General features: G+C 40.5%; 1 protein-coding gene across 4 annotated transcripts in view; it reads right to left on the reverse strand.

Annotated features, from left to right (window-relative positions):
* The window catches only part of GATB (glutamyl-tRNA amidotransferase subunit B), a 209,308-nt gene that overhangs the window by 51,008 nt on the left and 131,473 nt on the right, over positions 1-26,827 (reverse strand). For 3 of the 4 annotated variants that reach the window (XM_073605015.1, XM_073605009.1, XM_073605033.1), the window contains 4 exons: positions 16,683-16,805; positions 6,212-6,325; positions 4,151-4,235; positions 3,144-3,188 (listed from right to left, as the gene is read on the reverse strand). In XM_073605015.1, coding sequence (XP_073461116.1) covers positions 3,144-3,188; positions 4,151-4,235; positions 6,212-6,325; positions 16,683-16,805 — 367 coding nt within the window. The remainder of the gene's footprint in view (positions 1-3,143; positions 3,189-4,150; positions 4,236-6,211; positions 6,326-16,682; positions 16,806-26,827) is intronic. The other variant, XM_073605024.1, reaches the window with a different exon arrangement.

The following is a 26,827-nucleotide window of genomic DNA, read 5'->3' on the forward strand; positions in this document are numbered from 1 at the left end:
AAGCAATAAGCAGTGACTACAGAAAACAGAGTTGAGGGTGTTGTGCCCTGTACTATTTTCCAAGATAAGAGATTCTAATTATCTTAAAGTGCCACTAAAGGCAAACAATATTTTTAGGTTTGGATAGAGTGGATAGGGATTAGAATTTTTGTCAGGTTTCGTTGCTGTCTGTGCCAACATTAAGGAGATTTACCCTCTCTATTTGTCTTGGAAAAGAAAATCCAAAATTTGGAGTTGACATCAAAACAGAAATAGAAAGGGTATCTTCCAATGGAGACCCTAGTTCTGGTGACACCCGAGAACTCCTTCACTTTTGAGGGATCTCACTGTTTGTTTTGGTGATGGGACAGGAAGTGAAGGGAAATCTCTGCGATGGGCCACAGACGGCAAAAAAAAACCAAAAAAAAAACTGACCAGTTATAACCCTCCATTACTCGATCCAAAATTTTTAAAAATTTTTTTGCCTTTAGTGACACTTTAACAGTATAGAACTGAACTGCCAAGATGTCCACACAACAACAAACAAAAAAAAACTAGGGTTAAGGGAGCCAAAAACACATAGATGACAGCTTGAAGCACAATGGGGCCGATGCTTATATTAGTAGAGGCCTGAACTTTAATCTGGTAGAACCCAGATAGCATGTGAATAGAAGACCAGGTCACAGCCTTGCAAAACTGGGATGTAGATGCTTGATGCTGAAAAAGCCCCCCAAAAAACAAAAAGACCTAGTGGAACGAGCTCTGAGAGGAAAAGAGGGAACCCTTTCCTTAAGGGAACATGCTTTGGAAATAAGTTGTCAGATCCACCTGGCAATAGTGGAGTGGGAGGCAGGATGTCCTCTACAAGAGCTTTCAGGTAAGACAAAAAGGAAATTGCAAACAGAAACCATGGCTGCCAGGCAGACCCTGACAGCCTTGACAAAGTCCAGTAGTGTAGGGACACTTCTGTGGCACGTTTAGCAGATATAAGAACAATTCCCCATTGAGGTAGAAGAGAGAAACCACCTTGAATAGAAAAGGCTTTGTTCCTGTACAAAACAAGAAAAGACTCTTTCATTAGAGCCCAACGCCAGGTTTTTTGTAACTTTGTGCATGTCATTGGGCCAAAAAAACTATTTCCTATACCAAGTGATGCCGCTTCTGTCACTGCTGTATCATACTGAAGGTAGCATAAACTACTTGCAGTATGCAGTAAAACAGAGTATTTTCTGGGACTAAGAGTCGTGTCCTAGCACCAAGTAAAGCAAGCCTTCCATATGCAATTTTAGATTTTGGAGAAGGTAGATTTTCTCTCAGAGTAAAGAGATACCACTAAATCTGCTTATTTTTTAACTAATTCTGGCAGATAGGAAGTGATGAGGGGGCAGAAATAGAAATTCTGTTTTTTTTTACCCCTTTGAAATGACAGGTTGTTGGACTTAGGGTTCCAAGTTTGCAACTAAAGGAAGTATTAAGTCTTGGTTTGGAGTAGAGGTAGTAGCTGTAGCAGTAAGAAGCTTATTCTTCCTCCAGTGACTTCTTTGATGAATTTATCAAGGCAAACCCCAAATAGGAATTCTCCGTCAAAAGGCATGATTATAAGGCGCATCTACACGCATGTTCAGCAGACCAAGCTTTTAACCACAAAATCCTGAGCATATGCACAGAGTTAAGAGAAATTCTAAAGACTTTGCACAGTACATTCTCTAGAGCATCAACACAAATCAATAATGCTGAGGGCACCGGCTGCAAATGTTCTAAGAGAATGGGGTCATCAAAGACAGGTTCGTGTTCTCTCTTCACCAGTCTTGTCCAGTTAGCAACAGTCTCACAGATAGATATGGCAGCAGTTGCCAGCTGCAGGGCTGGACCGGCAAAGGACATTTTTAAAAGGGCTTCTGGAAACTGGAGGTGCTAGGAGTGCTAAATTTTTTTTTTTTAAAAGAGAGGTATCATTAAAGGACTTTGCTCAGAGACAAAGGAAAAAAATCACCCTGAAGGTGTTCTGAGTTTCCTGTAGGCCATCAGCATGCTCATGGCGTGGGACCCGCGCCACGTGCATTGTAGTGTGGCCGGGTCTTGGATGCGTTCGGAGGTCTATAATTAGCTCCCCTCATCCGACCCTGGTGTCGTGAGCGTGCAGGTTGTTTTTTAGGGGGTATGCTGGACGGACCTGTTGGTCATGGTAAGTATAGGCAAGACAAACTTTAGTAGCTTATGCAGCCTTATAAGCGCTATGCTTCATTTACACTATACTACTTTCTTTTTCCTTTAGATGGCCCTGAGGGACTGCTGAACCTGATCTAATTGGCCATCTGCTTTGTTTGATTGCAGTTTGGGCTCCCTGCTTTAATGGTCATGCAGATGAAACTGGCTTTAAATATATGTTCATATTACTCAGGTCTTTGGCTCTCAGTGTCCAAACTCATATCACCACCACCCCCCCCCATATTTTCTTTCTCTTCCGGCTGCGTTTTTTTTGATTGACAATATTGATAATATAGGTGCCACATGGCACTTTAAGCTAGTGAGTATTTCTCTATTTCATCATATCTAGTATTATTATTTTTTGTTTGCACATTTGGAATGTTTTCTGTTTTCTTAATGACTTATGTCATTATGTGAATTGTTTTAGCTGGCTTTCTGTTATGAATACCCAAGCACTTCAAATACTGTAGATGAGAATACTTGAAACCTTGTGGATGAGACTATCTTTCATGGATTCCTTTGTAAGGTATTTCTACTTGTGTGCCACATATGTCGATATGATGATGATCCATTTTAACACATGTTGCCATCATATGAAGTTTTATCTATGTGTTTTATTTTAGATAGTGAGACCTGTTTTTCTCCAACAATCCCTGAGTCTGTCCTGACGAAGCTAGACAGCGAAACGCGTTGACGCACAGGGGCTCACTACTATGTATACTCTGCATGTTCATCTCTGTCATGTATTGTGTATATGTTTTTAATTCTTTACATTTTTTTGCTTTTTGTACCATGTATTGTTATGAATAAAAAATTGAATTTTTTTAATATCTTCTACTGTCCACCGTGCCTTTAAAGTTCAACCTTTGGGCTATCTTATGCCCAATTTTTTCTTTGTATAAAAATTCCCATACGGATCTGGCCATAGCAATGTTTTCTTTATATTTTCCACTTACCGGTAATCTTGCTTTCCTTCCTTATCCCTCATGGGTATGGTGGCGCTTAAAAAAAACGTATAAAACCGCAAATAATTTAATTTGCATAAGAAAATATTTTTTAGTTGCGGTTCTAATGAAAATTCTAGAGCAAACAATTAATGATAAAGAAAATCTGGCAAGGCAAATGAATATAATGGTAACAGGAAATGAAAGAGAAGAGAATTTTACAGCAAATGAATGAGTATATTAAAAAGAATCATGCTAAGTGTCTGTGTGCCTTTTACTGATTTTACTAAATTCATTGCTGGATAATCATTTTAAATAACAACCATGTACTCTCTCCAGGCTAAAACAATTGTCATAAAAATATTAGTAACACTTCTAGAACTTGCGTTACAAGACAAATCTAATACAGAAACTACAGTCCCCTCAGAATTTCAACGCACTGAGACAGACCTATTATCCTATACCAATAAAGGTTGGACAACACAAGAGTATAAAAAAAGTCTGTCAAAACTACAGTGAGGGTCGCACATTTCTGTTGCTAACAGTCAATGGGTACTGTACAGATACACATCAGAGATGCTTCCAAAGCTCATGCCCCTTATTGACTGAGGAACTCTAACTCTAGGCTCAGCAGGTCATATCTCTGCAAAGAGATCACTACCTCCCCAAAGAAAGCAAGGGTCAATCTCTGCAGCTGCTGGTAGGGGACATGATTTTATATTCAAGATGTGGCTGCTTTTAAAATAAAACAAAGACTGTTGATGCTTTTATTTTTTAAGGCACCTGGAATGTATTTGGCTTATTTAAAATGGAGGTTAATTTGGGTTTTAAATCACCCAATTACAAGCAAGCATCACTACAATATGTCTATTTATAACATCAACATCAACATTCAACAGGTCTAATTCTTAAAAAAAAATAATAGTATTTGTATATGCAGTCAGCAGCCACTCCATTAGGTATGTCTGCTTACTAACATAAAATGAAAACACAGTCAAATTAAAAATAGTTTTGCTTACCCAAGTTTGTAATCAAAGGCCCTTGTTTCATTTAGGATTACCCCTCCACTATTAAGAATTTCAATTTGCCTTTTCATTTCATAATCTAAGATTTAAAAAAATGACAGATTAGCCCCATTATCTGATGGCCAGTTGAAAGTCTCATTCACACTAATTGCTGAGCTATGTCTTTAAAAGCTAAGTTAACGTTTAAAAATAAATGCACATATTTTTTGCAGGTAAAAAAATGTGCAATTATTATTATTTTTTTGAGCCTGCAGAGCATTGCAACTACAATCAGCAGTTCACAGGTGCAATGTCAGGCTCCTGTGGAAACTCATTATAACTGTCTGCCCATACCTCCCATACGGGCAGACAGTTACTGGAGAGCAGGAAGATCAATGAACAATGAGAGTGCTCATCAGTGCCCTTGCAATTCATTCAATTCAAGAACTACAAGCCAACTGCCACAGTGGCAGACAGTAGTTGTAGTTAATTTACTTACAGATCGCCGTGAATGAATTAGGAGGCCCTGTGGCCAGAGCCCCGGACAGCCATGCTCTTTTTAAACTGATAGCGGGTGCGAATGAGAAGATCCCTTGCACGCTGTCACAGCAGGGGTTTGGATGGGCCTTAATATGGGTGTAATATGTAACCAAAGGCGAACTTTAAAACCAGCTTTCTGCTCAGCTTGTTCTCTACAAATAAAACGACTTACAAGCAACTGTATGTCTCTATTCATCTCTATGGAAAAACAGACAACCATCAGGGTTTAGCACAGATACCTACATACATTGAGAACAGATACCAGTATTTCTGTTTGACATTGTCTGTACTTGTTTTTATCTACCATGTGTCTGAATAAAAGCTCAATTTATTTTTTTATTCATCCACACAAATGAACAGCGATTTTAAGGTAATTTGTCAACGGGCTTTGGGCTTAGGTCGATTGCATCAGTTTGACATCAGTTTGAGATGCTTCAAAGATAATTTAAAATTAACTGACATGTGCATTTGGCCTGCAGTTGACCTCCTTCAAGTTGAATGCAAAACCCATCTGAAGTGAACAAAAGCATGTGAACACAGGCCCTTACTGATGCTCAAAAGTATAATTATTGTTAAAGGATAAAGACTACCAGTCATGCATAAAATGTGGGCTTGACAAACAATAACTAAGTAATGTATGAATAAATTGAAAAGCTTTGATTATGACAATATTTGGTAACTTTGGTTGCAGAAATGCTTCTCCAGGCTGACAAATTTTTGTAAAATTAATATGCAGAAAAGTCATGGGGGGGGGGGGTAGTTGGGAAGAAATTGACTGGAATTAAAGGATAAGTTCACCTTTCCTAACATGTTACATTCGTATTCAGGGTGTAACATGTAACATGTTAGTGCTGCAGCTGCCCCCGCAATCCCTGCTGTGAAGGTGGCTGCATTGCTCATTCACAGTATTCTGAGAATGGGAAACTACAACTGGGTTGTAGTTCTCAATGCACTACCACGGCGCTGTTGAGCAGTTCACTGAAATTTCCTGTCAGTGTGCAACTGAATGCTTGTACGAGGTACAAGCACACAGCTTACACACAGAGTCTACAAGAGCCCTGCATAACACCCACAATCTGCTGATCATAGGTGCAATGCTTTGCAGGCTCCCAATAAAAAAAATAATAAATGCACATTTTTTTTACCTGCAGAAAGATACATTTATAATTTTTTTGAAAGGGTGCACTTATGCTTTAAAGCCCTATTGGAACTGGTTATGCAAGTGCAGGTGGTACTGTCATATCTCATACCAAACAATAAAATATCCACTGCATATGGTCAGCTTAAACAAAACACTAAGATCTATAACATTTTGTACAATCTGGATTTATTGAGAAGTGTTAGGCAATGTAATATTCACTTTCTATTTAGCACAGAGTGAAATATAGGGACTGTATGAGCATAGTTCTAGAATCAAATTACAAGCACTGCGAAAGACTGTGCCTGTGATTTGTTTCTACTGAACCCATTAAAGAAGACATTCTAAAACAGTATATAAATATACATCTCCTAATTTGTAAGAAAAAGTTACAGTACCGATAGCTCTTGCCAAAAAGCGAGCGCTGTTAATGTTCTTAACTTCTGTCCTTACTCCATATGGCTCTCCAGGATGATGAACAGAAATATTTGCATCGACTCGCAATTGTCCCTCTGTAGCAAGAGGCAGTAGAAAAAAAATGAGGCTTTTTTTTTTTTTTTTTTAATTGTATTATTGAAAGAGATCCTGTCAGATTTTAAAAAAAGAAGTAGTATACTTACCTATCTGACATCCCACATGTCCTAACTCCCCTTTTTATCTAGTGCCACAGCCTCCATCAATGTATAAAGCATTTGGGGAGTGTCTGTTGTTCCCTACCACACACCATAGTTTCTTCCTTCGACACCTGACAGGGTCTCTTCAAGTATAGAATAGTACAAAATGTACAGCCTAAGTTTAGCTAAAAATAAAAGTTAACACAAGGGAACAAACTTACAGTTAGCATGATGTGTCCCTTGAGTTGATTCTTCATGTCTCACTTTGATTAAAGCAGTATTAAACCCAAAAGCAAACACTTATTACATTGCAGCTTACTAATTCTTAGATGTGATGGCTGCATTCATTTTATTTTTTATGCTTTCTTTTTTCCTATTTTCATCAGATGATCCAGCTAGTAAGTCTGTTGTTTTTCCAAGGAACAAACTCTCCAGCAGATGTATCAGTTACAGATATAAGAAAAATCATTTAACACTGGCAGGGGTGCTTAAAATGATCAGTTTTTATTTATTTATGTAAACCCTTTAGGCCCCTTTCACACCAGCGGACCGATCGGGTCCACCTCTCCGTTTCTCATGCGGACCCGATTTGACCACCCATTGTTCTCTAAGGGGCGGTGGATGTCAGCGGATATGTGTCCGCTGTCACCCGCCGGCATCTGATCTGATCCAGTCTGCTGAAAACGTTGCCATCTGTCCGGCAAGTTAGACTGAATGACAATCGGATGAAAACGGACAGGTAGTCTGTTTCTATCTGACTGCCCCATAGAGAACAGCAGACTGTGTGTGTCCGCGTCTGCTCGCATTGCCGAGCAGACACAGACCTGTTACCCACCTGCTCAGTGAGCAGACGGATCTGCTGGACGGAGTCCACCCTGTGAGAAAAGAGCCTTATCCCAAAAGGAAACAAACTGTTGCTGTAACGCTTTATAAAGTATTAGCTGGCGTTTGGTTTCAGTTTTTAGTGTATTTAAATCTGCTTGTGCATCTAACACTACCCTCCCCTAAGGTTAACAATGCTGCTGTGCAAAGGTACCCCCCCGTGCACCTTCAACCTGAGTGGGGGCACTCTAATACAGAAGGTGCGTTACTGGCCAGATCACCAGGTGAAAACAGAGGGGAAAAAAACCTAAAAGTAAGCTGCAATATATTACATTTTTGGTTTTGGATTTAACACCGCTTTAACTATCTGACAAATCTGCAACTCCTGGACCAACTTTTACCTTTGTACCTTCATAAAAATGTGAAACACATCTCTAATTTACTTATTCTAGCAGTATACTCAGTTCAAACTACTACATAATTGAAAATGTTGTAGCTGCAATTTATGTTGTTCTAAATGAAAAGATACCTTGCGTAAGCAAGTGCCAAATGGACGTGCATCTTTGCTATGCATTAGATATTTGAGAACAAGCTAAATTTTGATTAATAAAATAGCTCTCTTGTTCTTGGCTAGAATACTCATAACAAAACAAATGAATGAAAAAACAAAAAGAAGCAAAGCGGAGGTGTTGCCAATTTCTTCCAAACAGATGTCGGATTTCATTTGCTTATTATATGCAAACAATGCCAGTTGGAATATGGTTATTATGGGCAACACCTTCACATTTTTTCCTGGAGTTTTCCTAAATTTGTTGCTTTGGGCCTGATGTATGAAATTAAAATAATTACAGTAGGTATAAACAACAGCATGTACACTAAGGCTACAAATAGACGTGCAACGGCATGCCTATTGCATTAAGATGCTTTTTTGAGTAATAATTTTTTCGTTTAGGGCCCGTTCACATCATATCTGTTGGGCTGCGCTGTGCAGCGTTGCTCAGCGCACTCAAGAAATGAAATAAAAAAAAAAAAAAAAATGTGTGTCCGTGCAACAAATTACAAAGCATCACCATCATCTACAGACGCTAGCCAAAAACATAGGACTCATGAAGTAGGGTAGGGTTACAGGGGGGCTTGTTCTTCAAAGCTTGTCAGTGTCCAATCACCTGAAGGTACAAGTCTATAATTATGGTGTATGAATAAGTTGCCTGTGTCCTATATTGTATGATTAAGTGACATCTTTTAAAACATGCTCCCAAAAAGAACAAAATACAAAACAAAATAAGGTATCAGTTTGTATTTTGGCCAAAATATGTAAGCTCACCACTGGCATCAATGGTCCTCATGTCTGATGTGTCCTAGATTAACACTTTACAGAGTACAATTTCTCACACCTGTTTTGCTGTCATCTGAGGTATGCCTTGGGGAAACTCATTTTAACCTGGACCGTTAACTACTATTATTACAGGAAAAAAAAATATACTAGCATAGCTTTTTTTTGCATGTTTGCAGATTAGTTGTATATGCTTGTTTGTGCACATTGCTGGTATCAAATTATTAAAAAGGATTTCATGAGCATAAAGTTCAATTCAGAAACATTCAGCTTTTCTGTAACACTGGGACAACTAAAAAGCTCTTTAAGTCGCACAGGAGTTTCAAAAGTAATATTTGTTGTATTTAAATATCGATTACGATGACATCTGCTTTGGCAAGCGTTACAAAATCAATGTCAATGTTTTAATGGTCTCCAAGAAAGTATTATGTACATTTTAATTTTTCTTCTGTATACATAACTTCTTTTTCATTGTTTTAAATCTGTGTAATAGAGGGGAAATAGCTTGTGGTTGAACACAAGAGAACAAGTCATGTCTGTGAATCTGGTGATATGGTAGGAACCTCTGAAGCATTTTTTATTATCCACAGCAGTGGGACTTAGCTTAATTGGAAAATATAAACATTGCAGCAGAATGTGAAACAAAAAGGAGACGCTTCAGTGACTCTAAAAGCATCTGGAGCCACATTAAATATGATGTCTAGCCAATACTAACATTTGTTAAACAGGTGAGCGCAAGCCAGTAAGACCTTAATTTGCAAACATGACCTCTTTTCATTCTGAGGAGTGAGCAGCTTCTAATTGATCTCATTTCGGATCTGAGACTATAACAGGGGAATATTAATTCTCTTTACCTATGAGTCTACATTACTCTTCTGGTGGCATCTTTTAACAACCTGAGTTATGAACATTTTAAGTATATCACAGGTAAAATAACATATTGTTTCTGTACTCCTTTTCTGTATGCCTTTTAAATGTCTAATGTGACCGAGCTTGTTGGTCTCTTTCTGTAAAGTGTAGCAACTTATAGAAGAATACAATTATTATAGGGCATCTCTTAGTATGGAAATGCTACATATACTGAGCATCTCTACTCTAAATTTGACCAGTCCCAGTTGAACCAGCAAATTTCCAATCCATCTATGGCCAGTTTAATAGTTATAAATAGGAATGAGGTTCAGATTGACAAATTTTAACATTCGTTAAAATAATTTATTCGATTTTTAAATATGCATCATAAAAAAGTGAAAGGGGGAGGGCATAAGGCACAAACATAAGAGTTGGGTAAGGGAAAGGTATAGGGATTTTATCATGGAATACTGTCTGACATAAAAACATACTGCAATAGACAGTGTAATTATAAAGTAATCAGACCCCCATTAACCTTTTCCACTTTTGTTATTTTGCAGCCTGATAGTACAGTTGTTATTTTTTTTCATTAATCTACACTCATTACCCCATTAATGACAAAGTGAAAACAGAATTTTATAAATATTTGCAAATGTATGTAAAAGGAAAAACTGAAATATCACATTGGCATAGGTATTCAGAATCTTTGCAACATTTAGATTTTTAGCTCAGGTACTTCCCATTTCTCTTGATAGTTGCTGAGATATTTCTATGCCTTGATTGGAGTACACCTGTGTTAAATTAAATTGATTGGACATGATTCAGAAAGGCACATACATCTCTATAAAAGGCCTCACAGCTGACAATGCATACGGTTTTAGAGAAAAAGCCATGAGGTCAAAGGAACTGCCTGCAGAGCTCAGAGACAGGATTATTGCAAGGCACAGATCCTGAGAAGGCTACAGAACATTTCTGTTGCACTGAAGGTTCCAAAGAGCACAGTGGCCTTCATAATTCTCAAACAGAAGAAGTTTGGCACAACCAGGACTCTTGCAAGTGCTGGTTGCCAGGCTAAACTGAGCAATCAGGGGAGAAGGACCTTAGTAAGAGAGGTAACCAAGAACCCGATGGTCACTCTGACTGAGCTCCAGAGATCCAGTCTGGAGATGGGACAAAGTTCCAGAAGGTCAACCATTGCTGCAACCCTCCACTGATCTGGGCTTTATGGCAGAGTGGCTAGAAGCCTCCCCCTTAGTGCAAAACACATGAAAGCCCATTTAGTGTTTGCAAAAAAAGGACCTGAAGGACTCTCAGACTGAGGAACAAGATTCTCTGGTTTGATGAAACCAAGACTAAACAGTTTGGCCTCAATTCTAAACGATATGACTTGCGGAAACCAGGCACTGCCCAATACCTTCCCAACAGTGAAGCATGGTGGTGGTAGCATCATGCTGTGGGGGTGCTTTTCAGCAGCAGAGAAAGGGAGACTGGTCAGGGTTGAGGGAAAGCTGAATGGAGCAAAGAACAGAGATATCGTCAATGAAAACCTGTTCCACAGCGCTCAGGACCTCAGACTGGGCCGAAGGTTCACCTTCCAACATGACAACAATCCTAAGTAGATGAGACAAGACAACATGGGATTGGCTTAGGGACAACTCTGTGAAAGTCCTAGAGTGGCCCAGCCAGAGACCTGACCTGAACTCTATTGAACATCTCTGGAGAGATCTGAAATGGTTGTCCACGAACGGTCCCCATTCAACCTGCCTGAACTTGAGAGGATTTGCAAAGAAGAATGGCAGAAAATCCCCCAATCCAGGTGTGCAAAGCTCGTCGTGTCATACCCAAAAAGACTTGAGGCTGTAATTGCTGCCAAAGGTGCTTCAACAAAGTACTGAGTAAAGTGTCTAAATACTTAAGTACATGTTATATTTCAGTTTTTTATTTTTTTTTTTATTCAGACATTTCTAAAATTCTGTTTTCACTTCGTCATTATGGGGTACTGAGTGTAGATTAATGAGAAAAAAACTGTAGTATCAGGCTGCAACATAACAAAATTGAAAAAAGTCAAGGGGGTCTAAATACTTTATAAATGCACTGTACATGGAACTGTCAGCATTAGTCACCTGCTGATTTATAGTTTGCAATCCCCTTAGTTGATTAGAGGGGGGCAAGGAGAAAGTGAAGAGGTTAATATACAGGTCACATACAGTGACAGGACAGAGATTAAGGGGTTAATTTACAGATGTGTAGGATAAGGGAGGTGAAGGGTAATATACTAAAGAAACAGTTTAGGGATTATATATGTAGGATGGGGGTGGGGGTGGGGGGACATGAAAAAAAAAGTTCAGTGTCAGTGAAACAGAATTAAAGTATAGGTTCAGCTTTGGGAACATGTTACATTTGATCCCTGTGTGTGAAAGCAAGTTTCCTGTACCTGAAAACAGCTCCGCCCACACATCCACGTCATTTATTCACAGATTTCTGTGAATGAATGTGAATAAGGGATATTACTGCGGTAACCCAATGTGTAACAAGAAAAGGACAGCTGCTACATACTGTAGGAATGTGACAAGAATTCAATAAGAGGGATTGGTAAAAATGTAGCGCTAAAGAATGAAAAGCAATAAACAATATCAGTATACCAAATATTGCATACAAATAGTAAAAACATATGGTGAAAAACAATCTCCAATGTAATAATATGTGAAAATACGTGTATATAATGAGTAGACACACAAGTGGTAAGTCCCGAAGTTGGAAAGAATCCTAAGGTAAACTAATGTATAAAGTCCACCACAAGAAAAGTTGTTGCTCAGAAGTGGGGTACAACGGCCTTGGCAGGCATGTAGAACATCAGGGATAATGTGTCCTCCACCCAAGGTGAGGGGTATGCACCACGTACCGGAAGTGGTGGACTCGAATGTCAGCGACAACGAGTCAATCACTTAAGGTTAGCCCGATCAGCAGACTTCCAGAAATGATCCAGGGAATCGAGGCACACACCTCACTTGAAAAGCCCCCGAAACTGGTGACGCCGGTCATGTGACTAACAGCGGCCAGTCAAAACTTCGTGGCCATTAAGTCACATGACCGCAACTACACCGACATGGAAACGTGACCAAAGGGCAGATGTCTTATTCAGCAACCAATGGGTTGCATGACGTCGGTATGTATGCATTTGGTTTGAAAAAGGGCGTTATCGTTTTAGTCCGAAAACTGTTACCTACCTTACATATCATGGACATTATGTAATTTTCATTATTTTTTTGATTAAATATTATTTTTGTGCAGCAATCCCTTCGCTTTTCTTCTTTATATATGGCCTGTGGGAAGGCCTGATTGCTATGAACTTGCTTTTCACCGTAGTGCACCTCACCCTCTCTAGTATAAGTTTTATACTAGAGACCTAGTATACCTAGGACACCTGGAACCCCTTGAGTCAGTAAAGTTTCATTCAACACACCATCCACAGAAGAGGAAAGTATGAAACTTATTCTTTTACTTTTCACCACACAATAGGGTTGCTTTGAAGGCAGTCGTAAACCAAACCATATGAAAACCAATATTCCCATACAAAAGTAGCCACCATATGTTTCCAGTATGTGTCTCTATGTCAATCTGCACCTTCCTGAGCTTACTTTTTGCATGTCAGCATGTCTACCCATCTCTATTGCACCATTAAATGTCTTTACCCTCTTTTTAGGTTGCCAACACGGCATTGTAGGGCATTGGGCAGGGGTAAAGTGTGCCAAGGCACATAGAGTCATAAATGTCAAGTGCTGCGCTGTTGCCTGCTTAAATTCTTCTATTCAAACATCCTCTTCGGCTGTTATCAAGCCAGCTTCTTCTCATGCAAACAAGAAGAAGCTGGCTTGAAAACAGCCAAAGAGGATCTAAACTTCTACTGTGAGCTTACAGTAATGAATTTACCAACATAATAAACTTAATAGATAAAAGGCCAACATTTTAAAACCTTACGTTGCTATTACATCTGCTGCTGCCCGTAGCATTTTGAGAGTGTTAAAACATTAGGCAGGCTCATTTAAAAGGAGAGAGAGATAAATATAAGCTTTGCTAAAAAATCAGGATACACACTATATACATTAAAACAGGGCGTTACTGATGGTTTGTGCTTAAATTGAATATTCCCAACTTACTTTGTGTAAATTTTAAATAACATACAACAACATTAACAATCCTTGTATATTACTGAAAAGATAGAAGACTGACAAGATTCTGAAAGAGTTTAATGGCCATGCCGTCAAACTACCTCCAGAATTCTAAATTAAATATGAGACATGAAAATTGAAAAACCAAACAATGCTAGAAATCAAAAAGTAAAAAAAAAAACTGTGCTGCTGAGGTAAATGGAGCACACATATACATTAGACACATTACCTACAACAAAATGTATTGATGAAAAATAATGTTGTTACATTTATTTTCAGTAGCCAGGTAATTTATTTCTATTATCGTTAATGTTGGCAAGCAGCTAACTACAAAGAAAAAAAGTGAACTAAATTTATGTAGACAGGGTTAGCTAAGAAAGGATTTTTTAACTGTGTTTGGATAGTCTTATGATCGAGGCATTCCTGCCAATAAGCACAGCTTGATCAAGTACACATCTCTAGCCTGTTGACCGCACAGACAAGGATAAGCAACACTGCTCGCTTCTCCTGTCAACATGCAAACTGCCGACACATACATGCAGTACAGCCTCACTGGCTTTTAGTGCTGGCCCTCGCTCTGCCTGTCTGAGTGCTGCTGTATAGGAGATTATAGAAGATCGATATCGAAACAAATTGAGGTACTTGCACTAGCTACATTTAGCAAATTTTGTATATTAAAGTTAAAGTCCAGGCTATTACTAAGTTTAAACCTACTCCCACCCCACTTCTACATCCTATTTTAAATACCCTGTAGAAGAAAATGCTTATCCACTTTCAGACCTGGCCTTTTATGGCACTTTTTGTTTACATGTAACAATAAGTATTTTTTACTAGAAATTTACTTAGACCCCCCAAACATCATATATATTTTTTAAAGCAGAGGCCATAGAGAAAAAATGGTGGGTTTTGCAATTCTTAATGTCATTTTATGTATTTGAGCAGTGTTTTTTCGATAAGATGATGTTAAGCCGAGTAAATAGATACCAAACATGTCACGCTTTAAAATTGCGCATGCCCGTGCAACGGTGACAAACTATATAAATTTTTCTATCATTTCTGGGTTACTATAGAGGACAGCCAATCCCAGCTTTGTTTGGCTGTCCAGCCAGTGGGAAGGGAGAGCCCGGACAATCCGCGGAAGGCAGGGGACGTCCCATCACAATGCTTGTAAAAGCAGTCCAGGGGCTAGCTAGATCAGGTGATTTTGGTGCATTTTCTGAAAGCACACCTAAATTCCTGCATGCAAAAAAACATAGGTACATTGCGCTGCACCCATGCTGTGGGGAAATCGCATCTGAACAGTGTAAAAGGGGCCTAATACTGCTTTAAATTGTTCTATAACCACTTCCCGCCCGGCCCATAGCAGATGACGGCCGGGCGGTGGTTCACTTATCCTGACTGGGCGTCATATGACGTCCAGCAGGATAACATGCCTGACACACCACTACACTGATCTTGGTAAACAGCCTCCGGCGGAGGCTCTTTACCACGTGATCAGCCGTGTCCAATCACGGCTGATCACGCTGCCAATAGGAAGAGCCGTTGATCGGCTTTTCCTCACTCGCGTCTGACAGACGCGAGTAGAGGAGAGCCGGTCGGAGGCTCTCCTGACAGGGGGGGGTCTGTACTGATTATCAGTGCAGCCCCCCCCTCAGATCACCACACTGGACCACCAGGGATCGCCACTAGGACCACCAGGGAAGGGGCAACATGTGGATGGCCAGGTATGTACCCCATGGCCATCCACATGTGCCCAATCTGTGCCGAACAGTGCCCACAAATGGGCACTGATTGGCACCATTATGTTTCAGATCTGCCCAGCAATGCCACCAATAAGGTTTATCAGTGCCACCAATCAGTGTGTTCAGTGCCACCTGTCATTGCCCATCGGTGCCACCTGTCAGTGCCCATCTGTGCCCATCAGTGCCCACCTATCAGTGCCCATCAGTGCCACCCATCAGTGCCACCCATAAGTACCCATCAGTGCCACCCATATGTACCAATCAATGCCACCTACGAGTGCCCATCAGTGCCACCTATGACTGCCCATCGGTGCCACCTATGAGTGCCCATCAGTGCCACATACCAGTGCCACCTATCAGTGCCCATCAGTGCCACCTATCAGTGCCGCCTATCAGTGCCCATCATCAGTGCCCGTCAGTGTCACACGAGCAGGAAATTATATTTCTGGGGTGTCCAGTACACATTCTGTGTACAGAACAACTCCAGGTAGCCATATTGCTTTTTCAGAAAATTACAGTGGCTGCAGATAGAAAGGGAGAGGTAATTTTTAGGAACATTCAATTACAATATGACTTGTGTCGCAACTGTATAATTGTATACGCTATATTATTTTTTCTTTATTTGCTTTTTTTTTTCCCCCACGAAAGGGGAGTTACGCTTTAAGTGACCAAAAGGCACCAAATAACAGAAGTTCATTTTAGGGCTTACACTTTAAGTGTAGTTAAGACAAAGCATGGCAAAGGAATGTACTTGACTGCAAACCTTTTTGAATGTATACATTTATGTTATTAATAAATGAATGTGCATCTAAATACATAACACTCAAAGGAGAAGTATGGCTAAAGCTTTTAGGCTATACTTCTCCCATGGATCACAGGGGTGCAGTGCATTCTGCACTCCTGTGACCCATTTTCAGTAACTTCAGGCTGATGTCACTTAACCAGTCCAGGGTCGGGATACAGCCAGGCGCCTGGACCGGCATCTGGCTCAGCCTCTCAGAGATCCACTGAGACTGAGCGAGCCCCTCCTGCCCACTCCACAGCCTAGTGCTGCAGTGAGCGCTGGAGGGGAGAGCAGACAGCCACTGACTGACAGTCATGGAGAACTGAGTGATCAGTGGTGTTTGATCGCTCAGTTCTTCCTGCAGAGCTGGTGGGGGGACAGATGCAGCATAGGATTGCAACTTTTCTTTTAATACACAAAGAGATCTGAAAATTACAGTCATGTGACTGATAATAAAGATCCTTATTACTGTGTAAAGCTTTGTCAATGAGCCTTTATTCTGTAAAACAGAGTTTCAACAACTAGCTTCATAATATTATGAGTATGAAACCTTTACCTGACATGTTTGCAAGACTTGTTCCAAGAGATTGCAGAATAAGTTGAAGTTCCCTGACAGCAGCCGCGGCTTCCTCTCCACACGTCATGTCAGGTTCCATTACAACTTCCATAAGTCCAATTCCTATAAAGTTAAACATCGTGCTTTATTATACATATAATGTGCCTGTGCAATCAATCTTATTCATTCACTGGCAGGGGGACAATTTCAGTGGACTGTGAAATAATAATTATATCTTGAGCTAATGTATGGGCAGCCGATAGAAGTCTGTAGGGGACTAGCATAGGCACAGAACTGCAGATGCAAATAAGGCTCTGATATGAACTATTCCATTTTTTAAAATAAACCCATCAATAATATAAGCCTCCATACCTTCAGCACTTCCAGGTAAATTCCCCTATGTCTGTGCATGAATGTTATTACCTTTTTAGGCATACATCTTTTGGCCTTCCCCTCTCCTATATATGACCTTAATTACATACCATTCTTATCCTCTTTATCCCATGAACGAACACAATTACAGTCCTATGAAATTTCTACAGCTGGCAGAATAGAAGCCCTAAAAATGACACTGTTCCCTACACTACTCTACCTTTTCCAAAGTATTATTATACCACTCTCTTTCACATACCTGACAGCCATACAATACCTTATAACATTATAAGTATGGGGAAATAAACCTCCCAGATGTACACTAAGGCCCCATGCACGTTTTTGGATGTTTTTACAGCTGCTGTTTTTGGCTTCAGATGATTTTTTTCTACAGTCAATAAACTCTCCAGCATGGTATCCTATGTGTCCATGCACACATAGACTGTTATCAACTGTTTTTGGCTGGGGCATTTTTTGGCTGTAAAAAAACCCCCAAAACTAGTGGGTTCTGTAATGAGTTTTGCAGCTGTAAAAACGCTCTAACTTCAAAAAATGCTGACAAACGGTCAAAAACGCGGCTCACCAGCGTTCGACGTTTTTGATCCATTGAAAAAAACAAAAATGCCAAAAAACAATAACACAGAAAAACGATAATGAATGTTAAAAAACGCTATTGCAAAAACTTTGAAGATCTCACTGCAAAGCTACTGGCATTTTTATAACGTTATTTTAAGTCCAGTGTGCACGAGCCATTAATATTATTCTAAGACATAAAACAAATGGCAGTATGGAATTACCAAATATTCACCTTTATTATGAAGCTGCCATCTTTGATCAACTTTGCTTTTGGTGGACTCAAACACAAGACAAGCAATATGGTCACTTATGGAGGCTTCCTTTTTTCGTAGATAACACCAAATTGACAATTAACCACTTGTCTACTGGGCACTTTCACCCCCTTCCTGCCCAGGCCAATTTTCATCTGTTACACTTTGAATGAGAATTGAGTGGTCATGCAACACTGCACCCAAACAAAATTCTTATTTTTTTTGAGACAGATAGAGCTTTTTTTTGGCGGTATTTAACCGGTTCCCGACCAGCTTGCAGAATGGCTCTCCTGGGCGAAATCCCGTATATATACGGCTTTGCCCAGGAGAGCCACCAGAGGGCGTGCGAGCGCTGCACAGCGGGAGACCCGATGCTGTGGCCGGCGGGCGCGATTCGCCACCGGCCACTCGCGATCGCGTGCGCGAGAGCCAGCATGGGGATTTGTGTGTGTAAACACACAAATCCCTATTCTGTCAGGGGAGAGGAGACATATCGTTTGTTCCTACTAAGTCTCCTCCCCCAGTCAGTCACATCCCCATAAAGTTAAAAACACTAACTAGGGAACACATTTAACCCCTTGATCGCCCCCTAATGATAACCTCTTCCCTACCAGTGACATTTACACAGTAATCAGTGCATATTTATAGCACTGATCTCTGTATAAATGTCAATGGTCAGAGAAGAGAAGACAGATCTTGTGTTCCTACAAAGTATTATTTCAAAACTGTCACTGTTTTTTTGTTTATAGCTCAAAAAATAAAAACCGCAGAGGTGATCAGATACCACCAAAAGAAAGCTCTATTTGTGGGAAAAAAAACATTTTGTTTGGGTACAGCATTGCATGACCACGCAAATGTCAAAGTGATGCAGTGCCAAAATTGTAAAATGTGCTCTAGTCAGGAAGGGGGTAAAATCTTCCGGGGCCGAAGTGGTTAATTGCCACTAGAACATTTTGAAGAAAGAATTTTTCTTAGTGTCTGTTCTAAAATTCCATAAATAAGTACAGTATTTATCGGCATATAACACATGCCGGCATATAACATGCACCCCAATTTAAGAGGGAAGTTTCAGGAAAAAAACTTTTTTGTGTGCTCATCTGCAGCCTGTTCTGTGCCCATCTGCAGCCTGTTCTGTGCTCATCTGCAGCCTGTTCTGTGCTCATCTGCAGCCTGTTCTGTGCTCATCTGCAGCCTGTTCTGTGCTCATCTGCAGCCTGTTCTGTTTCCATCTGCAGCCTGTTCTGTTTCCATCTGCAGCCTGTTCTGTTTCCATCTGCAGCCTGTTCTGTTTCCATCTGCAGCCTGTCTTGTGCATATCTGCAGCCTGTTCTGCGTCCATCTGCAGCCTGTTCTGTGCAAATCTGCTGCCTGTTCTGTGCAAATCTGCAGCCTGTTCTGTGCATATCTGCAGCCTGTTCTGTGCATATCTGCAGCCTGTTCTGTGCATATCTGCAGCCTGTTCTGCGTCCATCTGCCCCCTCAATGCAGCTCATCATCTCTGACGGCTCAGTGATTTCTGGCGGCACTCGTCTCCCTCCTTCCCCTCCGAGGTACGCTGTCGGCGTATAACACGCACCCGCAATTTTCAGGGGAAAAAAGTGCGTGTTATACGCCAATAAATACGGTAATTTTTCTTCTTCACTGATGTGCACTAATAGGCTGCACTGATGGGCACTGACAAGCAGCACTGGTGGGAACCTAATGGCAGCATTGGTGGGCATTGCACTGATAATCAGGAGACTGATTTGGATTTTGGATTTGCCGGTTATCGGCTCTCCTTCCCTCATGCGCTGTCAGCTGTAGGACATAGCTGGTCACAAGGTAAAGAGCCGCTGTGATTCGTTTTTCACCCCGATCTGTAATCAGCTGTGTCTGAAGGAGGCAGCGATCACAAATCACTGCAGATGCACGCTGCAAGGGGGAAGGCGGGAAGCGTGAGCATGAGAGGACATCATATGATGCCCTCCCGGCAATGTGCAACCATGCTGTAGCCGTCATTTGGCTATAGCGAGGTCGTAAAGGGGGTAAACTAGAACTACTTCCCCCTAGATTGGAATAACCAGCAATTAATAAAATTGCACAAAATTTGGTCCTAAGCCCTATTACCCCTAAGCAACTCCTCTTTCAAAAGATTACCCCTTTCTATTATTCTCCATCATTTTATCCCTAATCTAAACCTATGCCATTGGAATTCCAAAGGCCTTACTTTAATAAGCAATTTTACCCAACTCAATCTCCTAGATGTTGGTGACTAAGTGGAGAAATGGAATCAATTTACCACATATTATGGCATTGCAGATCTTTTCACTCCTATTGCAACTTATCTCTAGCTTTCACTATTATAGTTACCCAGATATTACCGGATCCTGCCCTTGCATTGCTCCATCTAGATATTGAGCATCTACCCCCAACACCAGATTTATCATTCTCCAGCTACAATGAGGGAAAAAGGTATTTGATCCCCTGCTGATTATGTACGTTTGCCCACTAACAAAGAAATTATCAGTCTATAATTTTAATGGTAGGTTTATTTTAACAGTGAGAGACAGAATAACAACAAAAATATCCAGGAAAGCGCATTAAAAAAAATATATAAATTGATTTGCATTTTAATGAGTGAAATAAGTATTTTGTCCCCTATCAATTAGCAAGATTTCTGGCTCCCAGGTGTCTTCTATACAGGTAATCAGCTGAGAATAGGAGCACTCTCTTAAAGGGGGTGCTCCTTTAATCTCAGCTTGTTACCTGTATAAAAGACACCTGTCCACAGAGCAATCAGATTCCAATCTCTCCACCATGGCCAAGACCAAAGAGCTGTCCAAGGATGTCAGGGACAAGACTGCAGACCTACACAAGGATGGAATGGGCTACAAGACCATCGCCAAGAAGCTTGTCTCACTATTCACCTCAGCTTTCTTAGTCTTTCAAGACCTGTGTAGCTGTCCTGACTTTCCCAGTCTCATGGGCAAGAGGTCCCCCCAACTTAGGATCTCGTCACCTAAACAGGCTCCCCACTCCTGGCTGGAGCACATCTATAACCTCACACCGAGACTCTCTCTCCAAGTGGCAGCAACTGCCCTGAGCTGCTCTTTGACCTGGCTTATAACGACCCTGCACATTTGTGCACTCACACAGGCTGCAGGCATCTAGCAAAGCCTGAACACAGGATTGAAGGTTCACTCCCACCCAAGACACTTTAGAACCTTCAAAATCTAGGTCCCAATTCCAGATTACAAAACCCAGAGAAAGCTTAAAGCACAGCTTTCTTCCTCATAGCAAACAAGCTGGCATTTTGCATTAAGACTTAATGCGAATCCTGTCTCATTTGTACCTTCATAACCTAAGTTCCCATAGTGGCAGGGCCACTAGGTGTTTACATGTTTAAAACAGTTTTTTTTGCTAGAAAATTACTTCGAACCCCCAAAACATTATATATATATTGTTTTTTTTCTAAGTCCCTAGAGAATAAAATGGCGGTCATTGCAATACTTTTTTTTTAACACCGTATTTGCGCAGCAGTCTTACAAGCGCACTTTTTTTGGAAAAAATTCACTTTTTTTAATAAAAAAAATAAGACAACAGTAAAGTTAGTCCAATTTTTTTTATACTGTGAAAGATAATATTACGCCGAGTAAATTGATACCCAACATGTCACGTTTCAAAACTGCACCCGCTCTTGGAATGGCATCAAACTTTTACTCTCAAAAATCTCCATAGGCGACATTTAAAAAATTCTATAGGTTGCATGTTTTGTGTTACAGAGAAGGTCTAGAGCTAGAATTACTGCTCTCGCTCTACCGATCGTGGTGATACCTCACATGTGTGGTTTTACCACCATTTTCATATGCGGGCGCTACTCACATATGCGTTCGCGTCTGCACGTGAGCTCGTCGGGACGGGGCACTTTTCTTATTTATTTTACTTGATTTTATTTATTTTTTCACTGTTTAAAAAAAAAAAAAAAATTGGTCACTTTTATTCCTATTACAAGGAATGTAAACATCCCTTGTAATAGAAAAAAACCATGACAGGTCCTTTGAAATATGAGATCTGGGGTAAAAAAAAGTCCTCAGATCTCATATTTGGACTAAAATACAAAAAAAAAAAAAAAAAATTGTCATTTGGAAAAATGACATTGGAAAAATGTGGCTTTAAGACGTATTTGCTCTTAGACGATATGGAGGACGACAGATTGTTACCATGGATAAAGTTTCACAATGTTTTACAATGTTCGCATATGGGGACTTGAGAAGCCATACAAACTTGGACAGCACGAGTGTGGTACACCAAAAATGTATGCGTTTTGTGCAGTTTTGTTTACAGAGAATAATGGCCCATTTCTTTTTTGAGGGAAACACTGTTACAGGACATTCCTATCTTGAAATGCTGAAGGACTGGCTTTTCCCACAACTGAATAAAGATTCTGAAGATTTCATTTTTCAGCAAGACAAAGCACCGCCACATTGGCACGACCAAGTTAGTTGGTTTCTAAATGAAACATTGTTTCAACTTTGGATGGGTCAAATGGGACCCCAAGACGTGGCACTACACTCTTGGCCCCCAAGATCTCCAGACATTATATCCTGTGACTTTTTCTTGTGGGGATATGTAAAACAACGTGTTTATATTCCACCATTACTCCCTGACGTGGATGAGCTCAAAAACAGAATCACGACTGCAGTAACCTCTGTGGACAAAGACACTCTCAGACGCATTGGGGACAAATTCAGATAACGTCTTGAGGTTATCCATGCAGCAGGTGGAGGGCATATATAGCATTTATAACATGGTGAATGAAACTTGAGGACTTACTTAATAGTTTGTAATTTATGTAACTAACACATTTTCATTATTAAATATTATTTCATTATTAAAATCAGGTCATTCTTTTTATTTTTTTTTATTTAATAAATGTTTATTGAAAACTTTTTTTTTTTTTTTAAGAAGAAGTACAAAAAGACATAGTGGACTTAAGACATTTGAAAAACAGTCTTATAAGTACAAAACAAGTAGGTTTCATAAGGCACAAATGTTCATCTAGAAATAAAAATCAAAGAAGTGCCATCGTAAGAGCTGAGAGGATTAAACAAACATACATAGTCTAGAATCAATCAGCTGTTTAAAATATATATGAACTTAATATTCATACTAGACATTAAGATTGTGACTGAATAAAATTTGTAGTTGAAAAAGAAAAGTAATGGACTAAAAGAGAAACAGAGAGAAAAAAGAAAAGAAAGGAAAGAAAAATAGAAAAAAAAAAAAGGGGGGGGAGGGTAGAAATGGGGAGAAAGGGGGTGGTGGGGGAAGAAGGCGGGGGGGGGGGAGGGTTGGCATGCCTGTCGTCATATCCCAAGATGTTAATATCCTTTAGCCTAATAATATGTGGAGGGAAAGTGATTTGCGGTCAGAAAAGGGAAAGAACTCTGAGAATAGGTCCAATGAGGCCCAAGAAAAAATTAGAGAGGTAAGCTCATATATGTTGAGTTATAATGTCCTTATAATGAGTTGAGGATGTGAACACTATCCAGGGTGTCCATGTAAGAGTGTGTCTCTGGGAGGTACCCCTGATGCTGTGTGTTATGTCTTCTAGGTGATGAACCTCCGAGACCTTACGCAACCAATTTTGTATAGACGGGATTGTAGGTTGTCCCCACAGTGTGGGGATTAGAGCCTTGGCAGTATTTAATAAATGTGGTATGAGGGAGCGTTTGTAAGTACCTATGGGTTCTTTAGTGGCATGGAAAAGGACAACCCAGGGATCATGGGGAAGATTAATGTCTGTGATAAGTCTTATGAGGTTAATAACACTGGTCCAGAAAGGACGGATGAGCGGGCAGTGCCACCAAATATGTGCGTGTGTAGCTTCGTTTCCGCAGCTCCTCCAACACAACGGGGAGTTATCGGGAAACATTTGATGCATTTTAAATGGGGTGTAATGCCATCTGGAAAGAAGTTTGTAATTGACTTCTGCCATCTTGGAAGCGGGTGAGGAGACATGAGCGAGTGTTAGGATTTTATCTTTCAAAGTGTTTGTTAGGGGGGAGTCTAAGTCTGATTCCCAATTTGCCAAGAAATGCGGATACCCAGGGTTGGAGAGGTCGGTAAGAGCCTTATAAAACAGAGAGATTCCGTGCAAAGGGGGGTCTTTTGGGTAGAATATTTCTTCTATGCCATTTAAATCTTGTAAACCTTGTAACGGGTGAGGGAGGGAATGTAAAAAGCGTTGTAATTGATGATATCTCCACTTGTCCAAAAATGTAAATTGTGTGGTTCTGAGAATCTCAGAAAGAGGTTTAATTGTGTTGGCGTGTATAACGTGATGTAGCAGAAGAGGTTCTTCTGGGGACCAGGATTTAAATCCCGGATCCAGTATACCTGGTAGGAAATAATGGTGATTGAGGAGAGGCATAAGGGGGGAGTCATAAGTCCAGGAAAATTTCCTGCATATGGCATCCCATATATCTAGTGAAGACGTGGTGAGTGTGGAAATAGTGTGGGAAGTGTGCCTATGGGTTCTAGGTATCCAGGGGATAGTAGAGAGATCGGCTTCACTCAGAGAGTATTCTAGTTGCACCCATAATTTTGAATTAATCGCGTATTTCCAGTCTGCCATTCTGGATAATATGACAGCATGATAATAGGTCTTAAAGTTTGGGAGTGCCAGTCCCCCAGAGCATTTGGAGCGGAAGAGAACGTCTCTGGATATTCTGGGGCGACTGTTCCCCCAAACAAATCGGGAAATCATTGCTTGTAGAATAGTGAAGAACCCCACCGGGAAGCCTAATGGAATCATTTGGAAAACAAATAATACACGGGGGAGAATGTTCATTTTAATTATGTTAATTTTCCCTAACCAAGAGTGGGATAGATTGGACCACTTTCTTAGATCCGCTCTGATGCTGTTTAATAATGGAATGTAATTGTATTTAAAAAGAGAGCGTAGTCTAGGTGTGAGGTATATACCCAGATACTTCATGTAGGTCTGTTCCCATCTAAATGGGAAAAGGGGCTTCAAAGAGGTTGCTTCTGCCCTAGGGAGGTTAATATTGAGGATTTCCGATTTGGAGAGGTTTATTTTAAAATTTGATATCATCTGGAAGGTAGAAAATGCTGACATTAAGTTGGGCAGGGAGATACTCGGTTGTTGAATGAAGAAGAGTATATCGTCAGCATAAGCAGCGTATTTGTGAGTTCTACTTCCTACCTGGATACCATGTATATTAATATTGCATCTAATTTTGGCTAGGAACGGTTCTAAAGTGATAGCAAAGAGGAGGGGGGAGAGAGGACATCCCTGCCTAGTGCCGTTGTGTAGGGTGAAGGGATCACTCAGTGAGCCGTTTATGCGAATTTGCGCAGATGGGGCGGAGTATAGTGAAGAAATGCGATGGTACATCTTCGGGCCCAAACCAAAATGTCGTAGGGTCAACTTAAGATAGTCCCAGTCCACCCTATCAAATGCTTTTTCAGCATCAGTAGAAAGGAGTAGGGTGGGCTGGGCACATCTTTGAACATATTGGATTAGGGAAATTGTCCATAAAGAATTGTCTTTAGCTTCTCTATGCGGTATGAAACCGGTCTGGTCTGCCGAAATCCAACTAGGTATGAAAGGGAGAATGCGGTTGGCCATCACTTTGGCAAATAATTTAATGTCCGTATTTATCAAAGAAATTGGTCTAAAGCTGCTGCACAGGGTGGGATCCTTACTGGGTTTAGGTATAACAGTGATATGTGCTGAAAGGGATTCTGGACGTAGGCCTGAGGTTTGGGAAATAGAATTAGCATATGCTGTCAGACGAGGGAGTAGGATATCCTGAAATGTCTTATAATAAAGGATAGTAAAACCATCGGGGCCAGGGGCTTTGCCCGATGGGGAGGATTTTAAGGCGGATTGGAATTCTTCAATTGAAAAGTCCTCTTCCAATTTCTTAAGGGCTGACCTAGATAATTTAGGGAGGTTCGCCGCCCTCAAATAGGAGAGGATTCGGGAGCGCCTCTCAGATGGGGGTAAAGGGGCTAAACTGTTCGTAACATTATAAAGATCTGCATAAAGGCTTTAGCTATGTGTGGGGTTGCGTGCACTAATTCACCCGATGGAAGTTTAATTTTAGGGATAAATGACTGTGTTTGTTTCGCTTTAAGGGACCTAGCTAGTAATCTGCTTGGCTTATTACCCCATTCATAAAATTTTTGTGATATGCGGTGAAATCTCTTTTTAGTGTCTAAGTCTAGAAGGGTTTGTAGTTCTTGGCGTTTAAGCGTGAGGGCTTTAAGATGTGCGCTATGGAGTGATAGTTTATGTTGTTTATCAAGGTCAGCTATTTGTTGCAGGACCTGTGCTATTTGATGACCATGCTCCCTCTTCTTCCTAGCACCGAGCTCAATTAAACGTCCCCTTATGGTTGCCTTATGCGCTTCCCAAACAACAGATGGGGAGGTCATAGAGGATGTATTCTCTTTAAAATAATGTTTCAGATGAGAGGCTAACATGGAGACTTCAGTTTGGTTAGATAGGAGAGCTTCGTTAAGTTCCAGTTATTTGTGGTACGAGATAAGGTGGGCATGGTCATACACATCGTCACAGGTGCGTGATCGGATAGGGTTGCTGTACCTATATGGGCAGATTTGAGGAGAGGAAGATGGAAGTGATCAAGGAATATATTATCTATTCTTGAGTATGATGAGTGTGTTGCAGAGAAATGTGAGTAGTCTTTATCCTTAGGGTGGAGCAGGCGCCATACGTCTATTAGTTGATGATCTGAGAGCCTTTTTTTGACAAAAGCTAAACGTTTAAATGAAATGTTAGAGCGGCCCTGGGACGTATCCATTGTAGGATCGAGGGGCATATTTATGTCACCAGCGAGGACAGTGATGCCTTTAGCAAATTGTGAAAGTTTAGTGAGGGTTTGCGAAAGAAAGGTTGGTGGATTCTGATTTGGGGAG

This window comes from Aquarana catesbeiana, linkage group LG01, assembly GCF_042186555.1.
Source record: "Aquarana catesbeiana isolate 2022-GZ linkage group LG01, ASM4218655v1, whole genome shotgun sequence".
NCBI classification, from domain to species: domain Eukaryota; kingdom Metazoa; phylum Chordata; class Amphibia; order Anura; family Ranidae; genus Aquarana; species Aquarana catesbeiana.